At 48.4% G+C, this 23,492-nt stretch overlaps 1 protein-coding gene across 1 annotated transcript; it reads right to left on the reverse strand.

Annotated features, from left to right (window-relative positions):
• Window positions 1–1,151: 1,151 nt before the first annotated feature.
• On the reverse strand, window positions 1,152–21,361 carry DUPD1 (dual specificity phosphatase and pro isomerase domain containing 1). Its single transcript, XM_011985993.1, has 3 exons — window positions 21,099–21,361; window positions 7,645–7,865; window positions 1,152–1,440 (listed from the first exon to the last, which is right to left on the reverse strand). The coding sequence occupies exons 1-3, from the start codon at window positions 21,296–21,298 to the stop codon at window positions 1,202–1,204; spliced, it is 660 nt and encodes a 219-aa protein (XP_011841383.1). The 5' UTR covers window positions 21,299–21,361; the 3' UTR covers window positions 1,152–1,201.
• Window positions 21,362–23,492: the final 2,131 nt, after the last annotated feature.

A 23,492-nucleotide genomic window follows, 5' to 3' on the forward strand; every position in this document is an offset into this window, starting at 1 on the left:
TCCTCTTTCATTCTGCTGAAAACCACAACCAAACTGAAGAACCAGGCCCCTTTTCGTTTTTTCCTAGAAGGCCTTTATCACATTCTGGTTTCTCCAGGCCGTTTCCGTGTCTGGTCCTTGACGGCCAGCATCTCCAACAGCAGCAACTCTCTTTGGGTTCTGTCAGGTTTGGGATTCCTGACCCTGGAAGCTGTCACTACCCGCTTCGTGCCTGCTGCCGTTTTCTCCTTCAGAGTGGAAATCACGCAGCCGTGGTGCTGGCTTAGCTCTCGGGGAGGCAAACGCCACACCTGAGCTTACCTGGCTGCCCCATCCTCCCATTCCACAGCAGACAACAATTTGCAAATACTTTCTGCTGTGCCTGAAAACCAGCTCGTGTTGCTTTGACTAGAACCCACGTGAAAAGAGCCTCCCTGAGGTCCCGCTAGAGAGGGTCTCCTCCCTTTTTTCCCCCAAAATTAGAAAGTCAAACTCCTACTTGTCCAAATTCACCACAATTCATTGAATTTTTCTCAGTAGTGGCAGCCCTGGCTAAGAGTCTGAGGAGCCCTGGGTCCCTCAGGAAAGTGGGGGAAGCCTGAAGCCGGGGCCTCTGTACGGGGGTTCAGGACCCCTCCCCACCCAGCTGGAGAAGCACATCTAGAGATGGTGGCGTGAGCCTGGGGGTTCTGCTGAAAAGACAAACGGGGTGTAGGGGATGCCACAGAAACGCAGGATGCCGGGAAGGAGCCTCCACGGCTACGTGGGCGCTCCTGTGACACCGCTCACCCAGTACTGTTCCGTAGTTGGAAAAGCAATTTCTATTTTAAAATACTTTTTATAAGAACGTGAATTTCCTTTCAGACAAAGCCAAACGTTTAATCACAACATAATGCCTACACATTTTAAAATCCTTTCCCTCTTCCTTCTCACCAAAAAAAACAAAAGCAAGGCAGGGAGACTGTGCAGCGTCGCATGCTCCTCTGTGACCCAGAGCCGGGAGCCCGTCCCTCCCATTTCACTGAGAGACTGAGTGCTCGGCTCTGCCCGGGGGCAACTCTGGGTCCTCCCTGTCCCCAGCACACATGGGGAAGTTGAACAAGATGGTTTGGAAGAAGTCGAGCTTTGGTTTAACTGTCCCTTATCTGGAGTCCTAGGCCAGGGCTATGTTGTGCCTCTCCCCTCTGTCCCCAGTGCCTCTGCTGGCCAGGTGAGTCGGGCCCTACAGTTCCCTGCCATCTCCCTCACTGTCCTGGCACTGGGCCTGTCGCCTCTGCTGCACCAGCTGCTTGTCCAGCTCCCGGAGCTGCTTCAGAAAGCCCCGGTTGGGGAGGACGCAGCGGTTCTTGGCTACTTGCTGGATGGCGTCCACCAGGGTCATGTCCTTGTGGATCATCAGGTAGGCCAGGACCAGGGTGGCTGACCGGCTGCGGCCCATGACACAGTGAACCAGGATCTTACCTGCAGAAGAAGCGGGGAGGAGAAAACCCACACTGAGGGGCAGGCGTTGGAGGCACAGGTAGGGCCCACTCCCATCCTGTCACCCTCTCGCCCACAGCAAGTGACTCAGCATTGTGCCCCACAGCTGCCTCTGTAGAACAGTGTATTCTTCATAGGGTTGTTGAGAAGGCAAATAACCCTGTAAATAACTCGATTTTAGCACAATTTGTGCTAATGAATGGCTGCTGAGCTCCTACAGTGTGGCCGGGCTGCCTTTCCCCTGAGCACCGTGGCCAGAAAGCAAGCACCCACTTCTTGATTGCTGTTTCGGATCTCAGGGAGGCTGGTCCCAGGTTCTCCCGGGCATGACCGTGCTCCTGGGGTGTGAACGTGTCCAGCTGGATGAATGTCTACCCCTGGCATTCAAATCCCACAGATCTTTCCGGAGGCTGCCGGGCCCCTGGCCAGCCCTGCTGATAACCAAAGCGTTTCTTCCTCTCCCAGAAAACAGGGTAATTCTTTCTGTCATGACTCAATACTTGAAACAGATGAAAGCTGTAGTTCATTAAGCCTTTTGGGGGCCTCAAGTCTGTTAAGTGGCAGGGGGAAGGGGAGAAAGAGTTGGAAGGGAGAGGGAGGAGGAGGAAAGGGGGAAGTGGAGAGGGTGGGAGGAAAGGGGGAAGTGGAAAGAGCGGGAGAGAAAGGGGAAGAGGAGGGACAGAGGAAACTCAGCTCGGGTAGGAGCTCCAAGAGCTGAATTTTGTTTCCAAGACTAGGGCATGAGGCCGTGCGCGGTGGCTCACACCTGTAATCCCAGCACTTTGGGAGGCCGAGGTGGGCGGATCACCTGAGGTTGGGAGTTCAAGCTGGGTGAACGCACATCTGTTACCATTGGAGGAGTCAGCCCCATTGAGAAGAATCAAGGTCCAGGCAACACTTTTGTTCCTTCTTGTGGTCAGATTAGCTGAGACCCATCATGCCAGAGCACATCTCTCACAGTCACAGGGGCCAGCACTATACCTGCGTTGGGCTTTTATTTCCCAACTTCTGTCAGAGCTCCAAGGGTCCCCCTGGCCAGAGCACACAGTGGGAGAGATCAGCACCCCTCTCATGCTTGGAGATACTTTTCTTCATGACTACAGTCAGAGCCCTTGAGGTGTGCCTGACCAGAGTTCATCTTTAGGAACAGCAGCAGCTAGTGCATACCTATGCTTGCAGGTCCTTATGTTCTCACAATCAGAGCACCTGGAGCCCATGTGGTTAAAGCCTGGCCAACATGGCAAAACCCCATCTCTACACAAAAATTAGCCAGTCGTGGTGGTGCACCTGTAGTCCCAGCTACTCAGGAGGCTGAGGCAGGAGAATTGCTTGAACCCAGGAGTTAGAGGTTGCAGTGAGCCGAGACTGCGCCACTACACTCCAGCCTGGGCGACAGAGCAAGACCCCATCTCCAGAAAAGAAAACCCAAATCCAGAATCTCTACTGCTCCTCAACTGCGTGCTTTTAGAAGTGACTGGAAGGTAGGCCTCTGTCACGAAAATCAGACATGGGCTAAGGCTGTTACCCTGCACCATGTCCCGCCCCCAGCCAGGTGTGCTCCTTGCTAAGCAGACTCCTTCCTTGCTTTCAGGAGATGCTCTCTGCCCACCTCCCATGCACTATCTGGGAACCTGCCTTTCTTATCAACTTGCAAAGAAATTCTGGTAGAGCCCTTACTTCTTCCCAAGAGGTTCTAGGTGTGTGGAAGTTCTGAGAAAAAAAGGTGCAAGGTGTATTATGAACTGCTGGGGCTGGAGGGAGATAGGGCAGGAGACCCTTAAACAGTGAAAATCGGCCGGGCATGGTGGCTCACACCTCCAATCCCAGCACTTTGGGACGCCAAGGCGGGTGGATCACTTGAGGTCAGGAATTGGAGACCAGCCTGGCCAACATGGTGAAACCCCATCTCTACTAAAAAATACAAAAATTCAGCAGGTGTGGTGGTGAGCACCTCCCAGCTACTCGGGAGGCTGAGACAGGAGAATCATATGAACCCAGGAGGTGGAGGTTGCAGTGAGTGGAGATCACGCCACTGCACTCCAGCCTGGGTGACAGAGCGAGACTCCATCTCAAAAAACAAATACAAAAACAAAACAGTGAAAATCTGGTCTGGTTAAAGCTTATTAGAAGCACCAGAGAATCAACCTCCTGCTTGAAAGCAGGCTTCATTTATTTATTCATACCTCCCTTATCCATAATAGATTTTTTTTTTTTTTTTTTGAGATGGAGTTTCGCTCTGTCCCCCAGGCTGGAGTACAGTGGCCGGATCTCAGCTCACTGCAAGCTCTGCCTCCTGGGTTCACGCCATTCTCCTGCCTCAGCCTCCCGAGTAGCTGGGACTACAAGCGCCCGCCACCACGCCCGGCTAGTTTTTTGTATTTTTTAGTACAGACGGGGTTTCACCGGGTTAGCCAGGATGGTCTCGATCTCCTGACCTCGTGATCCACCCATCTCGGCCTCCCAAAGTGCTGGGATTACAGGCTTGAGCCACTGCACCCGGCCTCATAATAGATTTTAAGATGCCTTCAAAAGCAGACTACGGACTGTTTAAGAACAAGAAAGAGCAGACAAAAGGAGAGCATGATACTAAAGCACCTCGTGGCATTTGCCCTGGAGTTTCTTAGAAGACTTCATTAAACTAAAACCACACTAATTCACCTCAGAGGATGCCGCATCGGGGCAGTTAAGGCAACCCAAGTGGGGTTCCTGTGACAGTATTTTGTGAGGACTTATTTTTCTGATGAAGAGTGACAAGTTCAGTTTTTTCAGATCCTATAACCAGCTGGCATGCCTCGCCCTCCGTGATATTTGGTGACCTCTTATACAGCAAAGTCACCAGGTGCTCAAAATAAGGGCAGAGGACTCTTCTGTGAGGCCTCGGTGACAGAAGGAATCCCCGCTGGTAGGCAGGTGTCCTGATGGCGCTGCCTCTGATTAGCTCTGTGACCCTGGGCACCTCACTTGGCTTCTCTGGGCCTCTGTTTGCCCAGCTGTCGGGGCAGGACTGGGGACTAGATTATCTCCAAGGTATTTTAAGAGTGACTGAGGTTGCCTGGGGAGTTCTTTCTAAAGGGTCAAGTCAGGGTAGGGATGGGGTGGGAGAGGGCCCCAGGGGCTGATTACAGCCACAGTACAGCTCCACAAGGAATGCTTTTCAAAAAGAGTGAAAGAGACTGGCTGTGAGAAGCCAGGTGGGGGGAATGGTGTACACTTGGCTGAAACCAGTCAATGAGAACGAAGAACATAGACAAGAGGAAGCAAAGAGTGATGCCTTGCTTTTTGGCGAGACTATCTATCCACACCTCCTACATAGAGTGTAAGAAACATACAAGTGGGTCTGGCACTAAAATGCCAAGCAGTGTCCCTTGGTTTTCCCTTGGGTCTGGCACTAAAATGCCAAGCAGTGTCCCTTGCCTAGACACAACTGGGCCATCCATTGCATGTGGCAGGTGGGCTGAGCACCTGCCATCCACTGGGTATGAAGTCTATGGTATTGCTGCTCCTAAGCTAGCGGCCAATTTGTTTGGTTGCTGTGACCACTCACGGCACAGGTTACAACCTGATGGCCACTGGGTTGCTTTAGTTTGTCCTTTGCAGCATTTTAAGAAATTTCAATCTGTTGCCAAGACCTAAAAATCAAGCGATTTTATAGTAAAATCCAGATTGGAGACTTCTGAAAAGTCAGATCTCCCACATTTGCACTGACTCTCATAAGACAAGCATTAGCTGAGGCTGAGTGGTAGGTGCCCCTGTGAAGGGGGTACAGGGCTCTCTGCTTAGCCACAAGTGCCCCCTACCCACACCTCCGTGCTGTACATGCAGCCAGCTTCATTTGTTTACACTCTGCATGGTTCTGCAGGGTAAGCATTTGAGCCCTGACTTGAATTCTTTAGACACGTCAGTGCAAAGGCGCTGAGAGCAGAGCCTACCCTGCCATCTCCAGTGGGGTCATGTCCTGCTCCCCATCTCTAGCCACCCGGTCGAGTCCCGGCACCCCTATCCATTCATTCTACCCCCCTCAAAGTCTCTGATCCTAGTATCTACTCTCCTCCCTTGGCCCTTCATTTGCTAGGTGCCACCTGGTCTAACAGTCATGATCCACAGCAGCCTGACACCTCCTCACAATTTTCTGTCATCTGCCTAGGCCTAAGCTTCAACTTGAGACCCTGATTCTTTCTGGATTTGGCAGTGGGGGCAGACCCTAAAATTGAGTGCCAGGAACCTAAAACAAGCTTTCATGTGAGTATATCTTACAGTTCAAAGTTGGAATGTCTTTTTTTATTTTCTTTGAGGATTGGAAACTTTACGATGATGATGTGCACATGCTGGCGTGGTTATATGCTTCACGGTATATGACCATGCTTTATCAAATACATCCGAGAGCCTGCTGTCCGCCAGGTTCTATGCTAAGCACTTTATGTGCATTACTGCTGATCCTCATTATAACCTCTGAAGGTAAATATTTTTATCACCGGATGGAGAAACCAAGGCTCAGAGAAATCACATCGTTAGTAAATTGTGTGTCAGAAATGTAAACCCGGCCCTGTGTTCTCCGAAGCCTGCCAGGCCCTTTCCATGAAGGGTAAGGTCTAAAACATAGTAATGGCAAGTGAGTGCATTAAACAGAAACGGAAGGATTAGGTTGTTGCAGCCTTTGTTTTTTTCATGTCAAATATGTTTTCAGTTAACTTCAAATACTATGAGACAAATTTTACCTTGTGGTGATGACTCAGTTCAGTTGCTTTTCTGATCCTACTTGGAAACCCAGAATATACACAGCACAAAAGATGGTTCATAAATAGACTCATAAAAGGAAGGCCTGGAAATGAGGCATCTTCTAATACAAGCATGTTAGCTCTAAGGGTTTTTTTCATTGTGACATTGCTTTCTGAGCCAAAATAATGACAAACTGTTGGTGGCTATGGTTGGCTGTGGGGACAGGGCCACCTTGGGATGTCCATTAAAGTCTGATACTGTCCAGCAGACCTGGCCTAGGCCCAGACCCAGGTTGCAAGTTCCTGCAGCAGACAGTTTGGTCAGTCACTGAGACCTGACCTCTTGTGGCAAGAAAGGCTTTCAGTAACCGGATACCCTGAATTATGTGATGGCTCCACAAAGGGGTGTGTGACACATTGGCCTGAAGTCAGAGCACAGATTAGGGAGCTGAAGTCCCTCTGGCCTCTGTGGAATGCCACTAAAGTACACCCTGCAGCAATAACTGTATATTGTCTTACCCCCGATGCGTCCCTAAGCTGTGCCCTTCTCTCCAAGATAGCCTTGTAGTCTTTGCTGGATTAGGGTAGCCAGCAGTGCATTCTGAGCACAAAGACTAGCACTGTGATTTAAAAGATGGATAATTAACGCTGGGAAAACTTCGAAGCTGGAAGTGCAAAACCCAAATTATACCTCAAATGCACTGTGCCAGTAAAGCTCAGCTTGTCAGCTGTCTACTGGAGGCCTCACTAGGTTAAGTGTAAATGGGGACATGGCGGCTAGAAGGCGGGCTGTGAAATTGGATGGTGGGCAGGAGAATTTAAGGTCTCTCCATGGATTCCCACTCAAGTCAGCTCCCTGAGGGTTTTCCGGCATCAAAGCCTTTGGCTACTGGTTTGGTTCAGGCCCAGGCACAATTACTGTCTCCGGCCGTAGTCCCAGCTTTGAGGGCTCCCAGACCGCCTCCGCCTTTTGAAGGACGGCAAATGTCCTTTAGCAAAGACTCCGACCAAAAGGCCTTTTTTTTTACGCCCTATTTCCATTCCCCAGAGCTGCAATCAAGGTCCGAACCCCGCCAGCAGCACGCTCGGTGGTGCAGGTCCTTAAACTTTCACAGCTTCCAGGGGCTCAGACCTTTACCGTAGGCCACAAGCAGCCCCAGGGGCCTAGCTTTGCGACAAAAACGATTTCGCACGCGTACATCCCGCTTCCGTCCTGGGCCTCGGGCGGGGAAACCTTGGGCTAAGGGCGGAGCCTAGGCTAGGGGTGGAGCCTTGGCGGGGCGGGGAAAGGGGCGGGGCCTAGACTACAAGCGGGGCAGATCCGGGCGGAGCGGGGCAGATCCGGGCGGGGAAGGGCGGGGAAGATCCGGGCGGGGAAGGGCGGGGCAGATCCGGGCGGGGCGTGGCGGGGCAGATCCGGGCGGGGCGTGGCGGGGCAGATCCGGGCGGGGCGGGGCCGCGGGTCTCTTACTGTGATCATCGCGCAGCGCTCTGTCGATGAAGGCGGCCGCCGGATGGAAGAAGACACTGAGGTCGAAGGTGGGCAGGTCGTCGGCCTCCACGCCGTGGTACTGGATGTCCATGTCACGGTAGTAGTCGGGCCCGGTGTCCACGTTCCAGCGGCCGTGGGCCGCGTTCAGCACGTGCGTGAACCCCGCCTTCTGCAGCCGGTAGCGGTCCAGCGCCGTCGCCCTGGGCGCAGGGGAGAGAAATCTGTGGGCGCGCGGCGCCCTGCCCCGGGTCCGGGAAACTCAGGGGCCGCCCACGCTTTCTGCCGTGGATTCCAGTTCCCAGAATAAGGACTAGTTATTGCAAATGAAGTCCCAAAGCTCTGCTCTTACCCAGTCCCCTACGCCACCTGCACTGTTTTGTTATTCTGGCTCGGTTGTCTCAAGAAAGGACAGGGTGTAGGCTGGGGTAGGCGAGCTGAGCTATTCGTTCGTTCATTCGTTCTTTCATCATTCACTATACACAGTGGAGCCTGGTGCTGGACTCTACGGTGGTCGCAGATCTGGACCTGCCAAATTGCCTGAAAGCCCTCCAAAATAACCTGTTCATCAGGGCTGCCTTCACCCAGCCTCTCCTCTGAACCTGCCGTATGTTTTTAGGGTTTGGAGATGGAGGCTCAACTGAATGGTTTAAAGCAAGGCCTTCCATGAGAGGATTGGGTTGGGATTGAGCAAAGTTCACAAATTCACGTTGGCACGATGTGAACGGGAAGGTGTTGCTTTGGGGAGCTGGGAGCTGTTGCCCAGCTGGGCAGAGCATTGTTCTGAGAAGGAGGGCATTTCGAGCCATCTATTGTTTGAATTGATTGCAGGGAAGTTCTTGAAGCCAGCGGTGAAGTTATTTAATGGGCTACAGCTTTATCTTTCTAGGCAAGAATTTCCAGGAACAGTAAATTTAGTCCTCTTGAAGTAGATGGCTCTGGAGTGTGGCTCGACCAGAAGGCAGCATGGTGGGGCCGGGGTGGAGATGGGCTGACAGAGGAAACATGGGTTCTTCCTGCCTGTGGGGTGGGGCAGGGAGGGACCTGTGTCACTACAAGTGTCAACATTTGGTGATGGAGGGGAAGAAGGAGGCAAGCACGGGCCAAGCCAAGGAAACAGCACCATCTAAGGTATGGAGCCTGGGGACAACAAAGGCCTTTCAGGAAGCATTGTCTATTTCCTGTAATCAATTATCCATCCCCAAATAATGATTTGCAATCTATTCGCACTGTGCTGGGTGCTGATGGTAAAGAAGTGAACAGAGGCTGAGCATAATGGCTCATGCCTGTAATCCCAGCACTTTGGGAGGCCGAGGCAGGCAAATCACGTGAGGTCAGGAGTTGGAGACCAGCCTGGCCAACATGGAAAAACCCTGTCTCTACTAATAATACGAAAAAAAAAAAAAAAAATAGCCGGGCGTGGTGGCGCATGCCTGCAGTCCTAGCTACTTGGGAGGCTGAGGCACAAGAATTGCTTGAACCCAGGAGGTGGAGGTTGTGGTGAGCCGAGACCACGCCACTGCACTCCAGCCTGGGCAACAGAGTGAAACTGTGTCTCAAAAAACAAAAGAAGTGAACAGGTTAGTGAAGGTCCCTTAGGAAGGTCAGATACTAATGGGGGTAGGAATAAACAACAAGTAAAGATAATTTTAGAGAGCAGTGAGAGCTGTCCGAAGGACCTAAAACTTCATGACATGATACAGAATGACCGTGGTCCTGCTTCAGGCAAGGTGGTCGGGAAAGGCCACTATGGGGAAGTGGGGTTTAAGCCAAGACTGAGGGTGAGAAGGTTGAGGATGAGTTGGAGAGAAAGTATTTCATCCAGGCAGAGGGAACAAGTGCTGAGAACAGAAAGGAAGCCAGTGGCTGAAGTGGCAAGGGGAATAGTGGTACAGAAGTTTGGAAAGGTAGAGGGACTGGATCGTGGTGGGCCCTGCCTGCCATAGGAAGGAGTTTGAGTATTATTGCAAGTGTGGCGGAAGTCTGCTAGAGGATTTTAAGAAAGAAGTAAGCATTTTTTACTTTTTTAAAGATCAATCTGGCCAGACAAGGTGGCTCACACCTGTAATCCCAGCACTTTGGGGAGGCCAAAGCGGGAGGGTGGCCTGAGACCAGGAGTTCAAGACCAGCTTGGGCAACGTCATGAAACCCCATCTCTACAAAATATAAAGAAAAAAATAGCTGAGCATGCTGGCATGTGCCTGTAGTCCCAGCTACTGGGGAGGCTGAAGTGGGAGGATCACCTGAGCTCAGGGAGGTTGAGACTGTAGTGAGCTGTGATTGCACCACTGCACTCAGTCTGGGCAGAAGAGAGAGACTCTGTCTAAAAAAAAAAAAAAAAGAAAGAAAGAAAAAGAAAAATCAATCTGGCTGATGTGTGGGGATGCTGGATGTTGGGATCTGTGTTTGGGAGTCAAGGAGAGCTTTAGAGAGTGTTTAAAGAGAAGTGATACAACCTGGGTTTAAGAAGACATCTCCCTCAATTGCGTGAAGACCAGTACTTCAGCTCAGGGAAGACGTGACAAGGGTCTGGAGCTGTACCAGTAAGAGGGTAAAAGTGGCATTGCACTCCAGCTGAGGGCTCATCTCAAGGCCACTGGTAAAAGCATGTGGACAGAAGTGACCATGTTAGATGCTAGCAGGGACCAACACCCTGGGCCAGGAGGAAGCCTCACACCAGAAATACATGCCATGGCCCCTCGGCCAAGGGCGCGCTCATCTTTCACTGGTTTCCTGGAGCTTTTTATCTGGCATGAGAACCACGATGGTGTCCAGTGTTTGGGAAGGGAACTGAGCATTTGGAAACATTTGCAGACAGCTCATCGGAACTGTGGCATGGGGAGGTGGGGAGTCCCACTGAGCCCCCCTCCACTTGGCTCTTGGTGTGGCCATTCTGACTGTGGGACACATTGTGCTTTCTGTTTTTCCTCAGAAAGGTCTGCTTTTCATTTTTCGTCTTGCCCCAAAGTATGTATACAACAAACATTATGCTTTGGGGATGTAGCTCTGCGCCCAATTAAAGCCGCCACTAATGTGGTCCATCTTGCTGAATAGCAATCAACCTCACTTTGAGGTTGAGCTCAGTGGAAAAATTAAAATTAACTCTCCTTGACAGGAAGCTCCTACCCACCGTGAAGACTGTTCTCTCTGGGTTCAGTAACTGGCCTTCAACATAATCAAGTGGCAGTTTGAATGAATAACAGTTTGCACTTTGCCACTTTTGGGGAGTGGGGTAGATATGCAACAAGACTCATTGCCTGACACCTCCATATCCACCGAATCAGGCTGATGTTGGCTGTGCCTGAGGGAGAGAAAGAGGCTCGTGAGGACTCCAAGACCTGGTGGGTATTTGAGGCCCACCACAAGTTTTCAGGGTCTTGGCTCCTTGGATGGGAAGGGGAGTCGGTATCCTCACGCATCACTCTGGGGACTCCCCCCAGCTTCGTTCACTAGAGTTCAGTTGAGGGCTTGAAAGAGCATCCACAGCAGAATGGGAATCTGCAAATAAACGGAGTGCCTCTTACACAGATGCTGTGGGGGAGGCAGAGCCATCATCACAGACACCCATCGTCCAATCCCCAGCTGGGACAGACACCCAGCTCAGCAATTACTGGGAGTGGGGCAGGCTCAGAGGGTGGTGTCTGACACTAGATTGCTTTGGTTTTGTTTTTAAATTTCAGGGCCAGATACATTATCTGCTCACATATGTTGAAAAGAGACTAAGAAACACAGGGGCATTTTGAGGTGATGGGCATGGAGAAAAGGCCATGTGCCCCACTCCTGGGTCCACATAAATGCCTCTGCTGAGGGAGAAAAGACTTCAGAAAGAAAAACAGATTTAGGAAAGTAATTCCAGAATCTAGATGACACAGGAGCTTTCGTTTCTGGTTAGGCATAATCCTAGATGTGATCAATCTGTTCAATTTTTATATAATGTCATCTCATGACAAAAATAACAAATGCTCAATGTAGAATGCAGAAAACATACTCCCCCTTCCAAAAAAATCACCTGTATTTCTACTCCCCTGGAGATAAAGGCTATTGTTACTTTTGATGTAGGAACCTCCCATTGTTCCTCTATGCATAGATTTGCATATTTTATAGAGAGTGGGGTTTTTTTGGTACAATACTATATATAAAGTTTCAAAACCTTTGACATGGTGATATATTGTAAACATCTTCCTATGGCAACATACAAGACTTCAATAACTGCATGCTATTTCATTATATAGGTAAGTCCCAATTTTTTCTTACCAAACATTTTGCTGTGTTTCTTTGGGCACTCCTCTGATTATGTTCATAGGAGACATTTTTAAAAGTGAAATTGCTAGGTCAACAGATATGGCCATTTTAAAATACATTTGATACTTGTTACTAAATTACCCTACAGAAAACTTGCTAAAATTTGCAGTCCATATACTTCGTCAATTTCATAGACAAAAGGAAAATGGTGTCTTGTTTTCACTGATTCATTTTAGCAATGAGGGACTTTGTTTACACATTTGTTGGACTCATGCAGTTTACTTTTCTTTTTTTTTTTTTTCTTTTTTTTAAACATTTTTTGACTCTTTCCAGTTCATTGGAATCGTGTAGTTTACTTTTTTTTTTTTTCTTGAGACGGAGTCTTGCTCTGTTGCCCAGGCTGGAGTACAGTGGTGCCATCTCGGCTCACTGCTCACTGCAACCTCCACCTCCAAGGTTCAAGCAATTCTCCTGCCTCAGCCTCCTGAGTAGCTGAGATTACAGGCACGTGCCACCATGCATGGGTAATTTTTGTATTTTTAGTAGAGACAGGGTAACACCATGTTGGTCATGACGGCTGGTCTTGAACTCCAGACCTCAGGTGATCCACCTGCCTTGGCCTCCCAAAGTGCTGGGATTACAAGCGTGAGCCACCATGCCTGGCCTATGCAGTGTACTTTTGAAGAACACCATCAGTCATATCCCCGTTTTGACTCACTTCTCTTGAACTCTTCTCCCTTCCTGTGAACTTCCAGCCTAGCTCTGGATTTGGACTCCGGATTGGAGGAGGGCTGAAGAAACGACTTCCTTCTTGCATGGCCCAATTTCCTCAGCTAAGCCCTTCCCTCCCTGCCTGCTTCTCTGGCCTGGCCCAGATACCTGCCAGCCCCTCTGGAGTTGTTCCCAGGAAGCTTGCTTCAAAGCCCCACCCCAGAGGAATGACAGATAAGCTGCCTCTCCGTGAGGCGGTCTTCTTGGGCAGTGCTCCCGACGTTTCACTTGTTCAGATCCCTTGTCACTCTCCTGTTGTCAGCCTAAATACCTCAGCCTCTGCTGGCAAGCCCATTTTCCCAGGCGTGTGCCCTTGCACAGAGGGGAGGAGGCGCAAGCCCTGAATATGTGTGTCTGTACAAAGCCCCTGCAGCTTCCTTCAGGCAGCAGCAGGCTGCTCCCATGTTACACAGACGCTACACTGGGCATTGAAGGAAGTGCCCTCATGATCGGAATGGTTCCCCACACTCTGACGTCTGCGGAGAATCCGCACATTTCCCACACCTGATTATGGATTTCTGTTTGCTGGCAGGCTGTACCTTGCCATCTCGCACCTTATTTTTTTGGTAGGGTGTGACACTGTCATGGTCACACATCATTTCATGGGTGTGGCCTTGATGGTGACCTTCCCCAATGGAGTCTTTTGTTTTTGAGACGGAGTTTTGCTCTTGTTGCCCGGGCTGGAGTGCAATGGTGTGATCTCTGCTCACTGCAACCTCTGCCTCCTGGGTTCAAGCGATTATCTTAGCTCAGTCTCCCGAGTAGCTGGGATTACAGGTGCCCGCCACCACACCTGGCTAATTTTTTGTATTTTTAGTAGAGACAGGGTTTCACCATATTGGCCAGGCTGGTCTCAAATGCCTGACTTCAGATGATCCACCTGCCTCCGTCTCCCAAACCCAGTGGAGTCTTAACCGTGCAGTCTTGAGTGTGCCCGTTCCTTGCAAGTGGACTTTAAAACAGTGGGCACATTTCTGGCATCTGATCTTTGTTAGTTCACCTGATGGGAAAGTGAAATGAACTGGCCTTCCTGTGTCTTGGGTGTTCTTGTTACTTGCTGATGGTGAAGCTCCTCCGTGTTGAGGCACCTGAGAAAACACAGGGCCGACAGCTGAAACTGACTTGTGAACTGAGGCGGCAGAACCACTGGGAGCCTGCGTTTTCTTTGTTTGCTAAACAGCACCGATTACACTGGCAGTACTTTCCTTGTGAGAGTCTTGTGAAGTTGAATGATGCAGCATTGAAGCTTCTTTGAGAGGTTAAAAGATGACTCCAGGGGGAAAAGGCAGTGGAAAGATGTATGTCAGAATGTGCTTATCCCATGACAAAATATGGTAATGGGATTATATGTAATTTAAATTTGCTTGTTTTTGTCTTTCTACATTTTGTACATTTTCAGTAATGAGCCAGTCATATATTCATTTACTATGTAAATGTATAGCATGATGTGTATTGTTATTTCCTTAGTTCTCAGGAGAGACCATTGTAGAGGCATAAGGTGGCCTCGGGGTTTTTAACTCCTGCTGGAAATCTCCTGTCTGCCCCACTCTCTCAAACTGTCTTCCTCCAAGGATGGAGGTGAAGAGAAGAGAATACCCAGGAGGCCTGGTTTTGAGAAATGATGTGGTGTGAGTAATTGGGCTTGGCATTTGCCTAACCATGCAAGGCGATGGTTTATGTTGCTTGAGGCCTTGACTGCTAAGCCGTTTTCTGGCAATGAGAAGGCCAGGCCAGGCCAAGGCCTCAGGCTTCTCTCCCCGACTGTCTTGCCCGTGACCGCTGCCCAGCTATGCCTCAGTGGCCTTCAGTAGTTGGAAGTCCTAGTTATTTCAGGTAATGCCCAGCATGTTAAATTGGCAACCTTAACTGTGTTTTGCTGCATCCTAAACTGGCCACCCACACCTTGAAGAAGCAGGTTAATTTCATACCTGCTCGGTGCCTTAAGGCAGAATTGGTTCCTCCTTTTCAGGGAGAAGGAGCTGTCTCAGCTGACTGACTTGTCTTCACTTCACTTCCCAGGCTCTTGAGGCCAGGTCAGCCCTGGAGATGCCTCTGGCTTCTGAGGCTGTGAGTCCAGTCAGAAGCAGAAAAGCAGAAAGAACAAGACAGAGGGTTCCCTGGAAAGCCACCTTGGGCTGGGTGGGTGGGACAGGCCGCAGGCCTTGGCAGGAATCTGACCCCAAATGCTGGACCTTAGAGGCAACTGTAGTTTAAGCAAAAACAAGGAGCTCCTGAGGGCCCCCACCATTCCATGAACAGCGGAAGTTTAACTGCACCCTGGCACTGGCTCTGACACCCGCATGGTGGAGAGGCAAGAGAGATTTCTCAATTATCCTGTTTCAGCCAAGCCTTATCACTGGAGGCTGCCCTGCCTAGGAATTTGCAATCACTTTGACGGTAGCCAGGATATTTCCCCTCCTGCTGACTGTAGGGAAAAAAAGGACTGAAAAAAGATTTTGCTAAGCAAATGAAAGATGTGAACGAGATTAAAGTGAGAATATTTAAATTACAGAAACTTAGTGCTTTCGAGCATACTCAAGCATTTTTGAAGCACCCATTTAGGGACTGCTGATTGATAAGAGGTGATGAATTATTCTTATCTCATCATTGACGCCAGTCCCTGGCTCTCTGGAGGGCAACACTTGGTTAACCTAATTTGAATCTAATTTGAATGACTTAAAAGTAATAAAACAAGTGTGTGCTTGAAACTAATAAAGCCTAATTCATTTAATAGGCCATTTCTTAAATAATTTTATTTTAGAGCTGGAAGGGAACCTTTGAAATCATCCTTTATTTTACAAATAAAGAAACTGAGTCCCAGAACAATAAAATGCTTTGCCAAAGGCCACCCATAGTTGGTGGCCACCCACACACAGTGGGGACTGGGACATTCTGCCCAGTCATGCTTGAGCCCTCCACTCCACGCTGAGCCTGTGGTTCCACTTGTGGCAGATTCAGACCCCTGTCGAGTTAGAGGAATGAGTAGGGAGTGGGTGGCTACACCTTGTGTGAAGAAGACTTCCCCCAAACCCCAGGAATATCTGCAAGGTGGCCAGCCAGGCCCCACCCCTTCGACCCCTCTGCTGAGCCGACAGAATGAGCACCCTTCACATTGCCGTCCTGTTTGTGGCCTTGTCTCATCAGGCTGCAGTGGCAGGGCCACCTTTCCCCTCCCCTGGGCTGCTGAGCAGTGAGGACTTGGAGTTACCAGGCAGCCCACTTGGTGAATCCCCTTGGGCTAACCTGGGATTGAGAAAATGCTTTAGCGGTTTTGAAACCCACAGGCCCAAGGAGCTTTGATGTGGCTGCCTTCTTAGGCCTTAGGTCACCTCCCTGGAAGGTCTAGGAGGGCAGGCCTTCCTTCCAGCACTCTGCCCTGGGTCATGATAGAATCTCATGGGAGAAATCTGACCCAGGGTTGTTTTCTGTCCCAAGGCTTCTTCCACTAGCATGGGGACCCTGGGTGGAAAGGCACAGTGACTGTTCCTTATCTTCCTCATACACTGTGAGTCAAATTTCCAGAACCTGCCTGATTTGTCATTCAGTGCATGAAGGTACTGGGCACTGTGAGACATGTTTTGTTTGCATTAACGCATATAATCCGCATTTTATAGGTGAAGAAATTGAAAGTCACAAAGCTTGAGTGACTTGCCCAAGGCCACACAGAAACCAGTATTGGGTCCAGACACTGTGGCTCCAGAGCAGATGCTTAGCCACTCGGACCTCTCTCCACAAAAAGGAGCAGGGAAAAGAGTGAGCTTCATCTTAGAGGTACATATGCCCCTCTGCGGGCCCAACAGTCACTGGCCTGGGCTCCAAGGATAGATAGTAGCTTTGGCCGTTGCAGGACATCCAACCTTACTCCTGAGTCCTGACCTCCTTCACTTCCAGAGCCTTGGTACCTTGGTACTGGGCTCAAAAATCTTACGTGCTTTTAGGGAAAGGAAAAACCTAACCAAAATGTAAATATCAAGTTAAAACTGAGGTTTTATGCACGAGGAACCAGCTTGGAGCTTTTGGCTGCTTTGGGCAACCCCTGCAAAAAGACCAAGAAACACAGGCAGCCCTGCCGGCTCACAGCCCAGGTTATGGCCTGTGCATGGCTGCACTGGCGGTGGAGCTAACTGCTCTTGCAATAAGCATCTGTGAGTGTCCTTAACCTTGTTAAGTGAGTGTCACAGAAATCAGGGACAAGCACCACGCCATGCTGACTTGAGGCTCCGGCCCCCAGCCGGGAGTGCAAGCCTCACACACCTGTGTGTGCTTGTATTGGGGCTCGATTAGGCAGAGTTGAATTACAAGGGCAGTGACATTTTCCATCTTCTTGGTTGAAAGAAGCAAGTTCAAGGTCAAACATCAAGGAGGAAAGCATATTTTATTGTCTGGCACTTGATTAACTAGAACACGTCGGTTCTGCTCAGATACTCAATGGCTTTCTGAATGAAGTCCCTTGGCTGTCATTTACCCTTCCTCGAGCTGGCCCTGACCTACCGTTCCAGATTTCTTTTTGTGGTTGTTGTTAAGTAACAATATGTTGTTAAGTAACAATAATATTTGCATCTGTCTATTACTTTTTTTTTTTTTTTGAGACGGAGTTTCACTCTGTCACCAGGCTGGAGTGCAATGGCTCGATCTCAGCTCACTGCAACTTCCACCTCCCGGGTTCACGCCATTCTTCCACTTTGGCCTCCTGAGTAGCTGGGGTTACAGGCTCCCGCCACCATGCCTGGCTAATTTTTTGTATTTTTAGTGGAGACGGGATTTCACCGTGTTAGCCAGGATTGTCTCGATCTCCTGACCTCGTGATCAGCCTCCCAAAGTGCTGGGATTACAGGTGTGAGCCTCCGCACCCAGCCATGCCCAGCTAATTTTTGTGTTTTTAGTAGAGACGGGGCCAGGCTGGTCTCAAACTTGTGACTTCAAGCAATCCACCTGCCTCAGCCTCCCAAAGTGTTGAGATTACAGGCGTGAGCCACCACGCCTGGCCAATTATTCTTTAAGTTGAGGAAAAGGTAAAATAACCTGCCCAAAGCCAATGCACCTGACTAGGAGACTGTGCCAGATGGCGTTACTGTTAGAATGTTTGCAGCCCCTCCGGCTGTACTAGTTATACTTTCCTGCCCGACTGACATAAGGCTTTGGTGTGGACTTGCTTTTGCCAGTGAAATGTGGGCAAAAATGGCAAGTGTCACTTCTAAATCAGCTTATGGTTTGTCAGGTCTCTGTTTTCTCTTTGCTGCAAGGCCAGCAAGATCCCAGATCGGGGCTGCTGTGTCACCCTGGGTTCTAGAGTAAAGTGGCCGGGAATGCAGTGGAGCTGGCCCACCATGGACTGCAGTGGGAGTGAAAAAGAACCTTGCTGTGGCAGGCCGTCAAGATGCTGGGGTGAGCTATTAGACTAGCACAGCTAATTGAAACTGACCACACAGCAGTAGAATTTGGCTTAATCTCAGACCTTCTGAAAGTGTACCACATTCATCCTCTATATTCCAGATGAATCCCCCTGCTTTTCTCACCTCTGTAGCTATTCCCATCCTGCCTCCTCTGCCTGGAATTTCTTTGAAATTCTACCCATCTTCAAAAGTCGAGCCTGGATTCATGTCTTCTGTGATCTTTCTGAGATCCATAATAGCACCAAGCACTTACTGAGCATTTACTATGTGCCAGATACTACTCTAGCATTTGTTTGATTTCATTTAATCTTCACCCCGTGAGATAAGTCCTATTATTGTTGCCATATGAGGTGAAGAGAGGTAAAATAATTTGTCCAAGGTCACACAACTGGTGTGTTGTGTGGCAGAGCCAAGACTCCAGCCCTGTGCTCCTTCCCCTCCAGTACTCACTGCTGTTTCTGTTCCCTGTTACATCTCTGCTCATCTCCATCTTCTGCCCTCCTCAACTCTGAAACAGCTTCTGTACCTGACCATGTTTTGTTTGTTTGTTTTTGAGATGGTGTCTCACTCTGTCACCAGGCTGGAGTGCAGTGGTGCAATCTCTGCTCACTGCAACCTCCGCCTCCCAGGTTCAAGCAATTCTCCTGCCTCAGCCTCCTGAGTAGCTGGGACTACAGCAAGCGCCACCACACCCAGCTAATTTCTGTATTTTTAGTAGAGATGGTTTCACCATGTTGGCCAGAATAGTCTCGATCTCTTGACCTTGTGATCCACCCGCCTTGGCCTCCCAAGGTACTGGGATTACTGGCGTGAGCCACTGCACCCAGCCCAACCATGTTTTGTTTTTTTTTTTTTGATCTGGGTTTGAGTATAAATTTTACCCCTTTCTGGTGGTGAGAACTTGGGCTGGTCACTTGATTTCTCTGAGCCTCAGTTTCTTTCTTGTTTCCCCCGCAGCTCTAAGCAAGGTGTCCAGTAAACGGTTACTGGCTGACTGAATGAATGAATGAACTCTCTGAACTGTGACTTGTCCATTTGTAAAATGGGAATAATAATGGTTCCTCCTTTATAGGGTTATTGTGGAGTCTAAATGACGCCTAGCACAAGGCATGACACCTAACACCTAAGAATTCAATACAACTTAGCTACTATTATTATAAGCCATAGGAAACATAAATACAGTATACAATATACAGAGAAAAAGCTTACTTCTCACTATGGGGATTGGGGGAAGCTAGCTTCATGGCAGAAATGACTTGAGTGGACTTTGAAGAACGCATAGAATCTGGACTCGGACATGAGGTGCAGGGAAAGACATTTCAGACAAAGGGAACAGCATAGATAAAGATACAGAGACAGTTTAAGTCTTAAAATCTTAATCCCTCTTTCCTTGGTTGTACCATTTCTAGGGTCAGATCTAAGGAAATAATTCTAAATATAGAAAAAACATTATGTGTAAAGATGTCCACTGCAGCGTTGCTTATAAAAGTGAAAACATGAAAGTAACTGATATGCCCAACAATAGGGAAGTAGTTAAATGAACGCTCTTCTGTTCATCTGATATATTGTCATGTCTATTATAATTAAATACATAAGAAGTAATAAAAGAAAATGTTTATGAATGATGCTATGTGAGAAATAAGAGAAAATGAATAATCAATATAGTTACAATTATGTAAAAACAAATTCCAAAACCAAAAGTAATATTCGGAAAGTCTAGGAGGAAATATACTACAATATTAATAGGAGTATCTTTGGAGTAATGGCCGTTGGTGATTGCTTTGGGATATTGAAAGCAATCTTTCTTACATTTATCATTTTTTTATCGGAGCTAACCTTTACTGAGCACTTCCTATGTACTAGGCAGTGTACTATTTTACACACATTATCCCACTTAATCCATACAGCCCCATGAGGAAGGTTATCTTATTAGCCTCTTACCAACAGGGAAACCGAGACTTCTCTATTTACACAATGAGCATATGTTACTTTTTTTTTTTTTTTGAGACAGAGTCTCACTCTGTCACCCAGACTAGCGTGCAGTGGCACAGTTACAGCTCACTGTAGCCATGACCTCCTAGGCTCAAGTGATCCTCCCACCTCAGCCCCCCAAGTAGCTGGGACTATAGTTGTGTGCCACCAAGCCCAGATAATTTTTAAAAATTTTTTGTAGAGATGATGTCTCGCTATATTGCCCAGGCTGGTCACAAACTCCTGGGCTCAAGCAATCCTCCCACCTTGGCCTCCCAAAGTGATGGGGTTACAGGGGTGAGCCACCATGCCCGGCCTATTACTTTCGTTATAGGAAATATTTACTACATTTAATTAATATTTTGTTATTAAAAGGCTAGAGATGTCAGTCCCTCCTCCTTTTTTTTTTTTTTGCTAGTCCAAACACTGTTATGATAAGCATTGTTGCACATATTTTCTCATTATTGCTACTCTTATTTCTGTAAATTACATTTCTTAAAGTGATATTTTGGGTCAAAGTGTATGTGTATCTTTTTTAATTGGAACTAATTTTAGACTTACAGAAAAGTGCAAAAGTCACATGGAGCTTGGTAATAAAAAGGAATAAAATACTGATACAAGTACAATTTGGATGAACCTGGAAAACATTATGCAAAGTAAAAGAAAGCCAAGAACATATTATAATATTCCATTTATACAGAATGTCTGGAAATCAGTAAATCTATAAAAACAGAAAGTAGATTGGTGGTTGCCAGGGCCCGAAGGGCAGGTAGGGAATGGGGAGTGGCTGTTTAGTGGGTTCGGGGTTTCCTTTTGAGGTGATAAAAATGTTCCAAAATTAGAGAGTGGTGATGGTTGCACAACTCTGTAAATATAACAAAACCTCTGAATTGTACACTTTAAAAGGCTGAACTTTATGGTCTATGAATTATTTCTCAATAAAGCCGAATTCAAAGAAGAAAACCTTAGAGTTTCTGTACACCCCTCTCCTTCCTTCCCCTAATGTTCACATCTGAGAAATTGTGGGTAAATTGTGGCACAGCTAACTATGGCACTTACTCATCGCCGATGTAGAGCTTGGGCCAGACCTCGTTGACGTGGGTGTACTGGGGACTGCCCTTCCAGAAGAGCCGCTCCAACTCAAAGGCTCCAGGGGTGCAGTAGTCCTCCTCCTCCCCTTCCTCCTCCACCTTCGGCGACAGCCTCTTGGCAGATGAGTAGGCATTCTTGAGGCTTGTCTTCACTTCTCCGGATGTCATTTTAGAGCTAAGGGATTTTCTCTCCTTTCTGCAGCTGGTTATGAGAGAGAAGCAGGATGGGGGTTAGCAAGGGACACTGAGGCAGGGAATAGGCTTTACAAAAAGAGGTGGGAATAAGCTAATCTTAAAATTTGGCAAGCGTTTCCCCAACCTGCTATGCCCCTGCTTCCTCTTCCCAGGCCACCCAGGTAAACAAGGAAGGCCATGATGACAGTTAAATGACACTTCCCCAATGTTCCAGTCTTTCTAAAGTAGGAGAGCTGGGGTCCTTGGATGTGGGCCAAGGCAGGTTTTGGGGCTAAGAAATCCTGCAAGCAGCAGCCAGTCCCTTCCCACCTTTCTTTAGACTTTACTCCTTTGGTGCCTACTTTTTCCTCTATCTGATTGAAACCTACTGGTTTGGGCCATTTTGGACCCAAAATAGGAAGGCCCAGAAGATCCCTGACATTCCAGGTCCATGGCCCTCTCAGCATCTGCAGGGAGCCATCGGCCAGCGGAAAGAGCACATCGCCAAGGCCATACCTGCCCGGGCCTGGGTCTGGGCCACATGCACGTCAGCAGGATTCAGAAGCCTCGAGAGAGGAGGACACGTGGCCGCGTGAGAGTTGACCTGTCAGAAGAACTGAAGGCAGTGCTCATGCTCTCACACTGGGAGCCTGGCCATCATTGCCTTAACTTACCAAGGGGATTGGAAGAGATGCCCCAAGATAGAAAGCTGTGCCTCCAGATTGAAATGTGAATTTGGAGTGCTCGTTAGGCTCTGCCAGTGGAATGCAAGAGAGGACTTTCCATTGTCCCCAAGGAGAGGAATTTGCAGTGGAATTGGACAGCGATTGTTTCCAGAGTTGAGTAACTGATGCACCTATGGTCAGCCTGGGAAGGGAAGTTGTGCTCTTACTCTGAGACTGGAGAGAAGGAGGAAAAGGTGGGAAGACGGAGAACCATGGAGGTGAGTGACTGGGAGGGAGTGCTATTTGTTTATTTATTTGACAAATACTTATATAACACCTATTGTGTGCCAGACACTGTTCCAAGTGCTTGATGATTGTAAATTCATTTAATCTTAACAACACTGAGGTAGGGTTATCCTAATACCCTATCATTAACCCCATTTTACAGATAAAGAGGATCATGAATTGAGGCTCTCTGTAGCACAGGGTCTTAGTGTGATGGGGAGAGAGATGAGGTGCAGTGTGAGCAGGGGCAGGCCCAGGATGCAGCGAATGTAGGAAAGGGTTCATGGCTTCAAAGATCATTAGGAACATGTCAAAGGGACTCAGAATACAACTTGAAGAAACTTCCATTTATCAAAAATGGAACAATTTGAACATGAAAAATAACAATAATTCCAGTGGATCAAAACACATCAAACACTTAAGTCATAATAATACTGAAGGCTGGGCTCAGTGGCTCATGCCTGTAATCCCAGCACTTTGGGAGGCCGAGGCGGGTGGATCACCTGAGATCAGGAGTTCAAGACCAGCCTGCCCAACATGGTGAAACCTTTTCTCTACTAAAAGTACAAAAAATTAGCCAGGTGTGGTGGTGGGTGCCTGTAATCCCAACTACTCGGGAGGCTGAGGCAGGAGAATCGCTTGAACCTAGGAGGCGGAGGTTGCAGTGAGCTGAGATTGTACCACTGCACTCCAGCCTGGGCAACAAGAGTGAAACTCTGTCTCAAAATAATAATAATACTGAGAACAGGCCAAGTGCAGTGGCTTATGCCTGTAATCCCAGCACTCTGGGAAGCTGAGGTGGGTGGATTGCATGAGCCCAGGAATTCAAGACCAGCCTGAGCAACATGGCAAAACCCATCTCTAGAAAAAATGCAAAAATTAGCTGGGTGTGGTGGTGCATGCCTGTAGCCCCAGCTACTCAGGAGGCTGAGGCTGAGGTGGAAGACCACCTGAGCCCAGGAAGTTGAGGCTGTAGTGAACCATGATCATATCACTGTACTCCAGCCTGGGCAACACAGTGAGACCCTATCAGAAAAAAAAAACAAAAAACCCAAAACTTAATTATGCACAGTTGGAAGATGTTTGGGAACCAGCTCCTTATTTTGAAGATGGATAGATAAAGGAGAAGAATCTGCATGTATTGCTCCTCTCTTATACAAACTATATACTACTGGCTCAATATGGGAAATTTTCTTTTATAGAAGTATTCCAGATAATGAATAAAGAAGGAAGCACCA

The sequence above is a fragment of the Mandrillus leucophaeus genome, unplaced genomic scaffold (assembly GCF_000951045.1).
Source record: "Mandrillus leucophaeus isolate KB7577 unplaced genomic scaffold, Mleu.le_1.0 Scaffold1077, whole genome shotgun sequence".
In the NCBI taxonomy this organism is placed as follows: domain Eukaryota; kingdom Metazoa; phylum Chordata; class Mammalia; order Primates; family Cercopithecidae; genus Mandrillus; species Mandrillus leucophaeus.

Excerpts from the sequence above, each read along its gene's own strand:
- DUPD1 (XM_011985993.1), bottom strand. The coding sequence starts at position 21,298 with ATGACATCCGGAGAAGTGAAGACAAGCCTCAAGAATGCCTACTCATCT. Across the intron at positions 7,866-21,098 it reads AAGCTCTACATCGGCGATGA|GGCGACGGCGCTGGACCGCT; the intron begins GTAAGTGCCATA and ends CCCTGCGCCCAG. Across the intron at positions 1,441-7,644 it reads AGCGCTGCGCGATGATCACA|GTAAGATCCTGGTTCACTGT; the intron begins GTAAGAGACCCG and ends CTTCTTCTGCAG.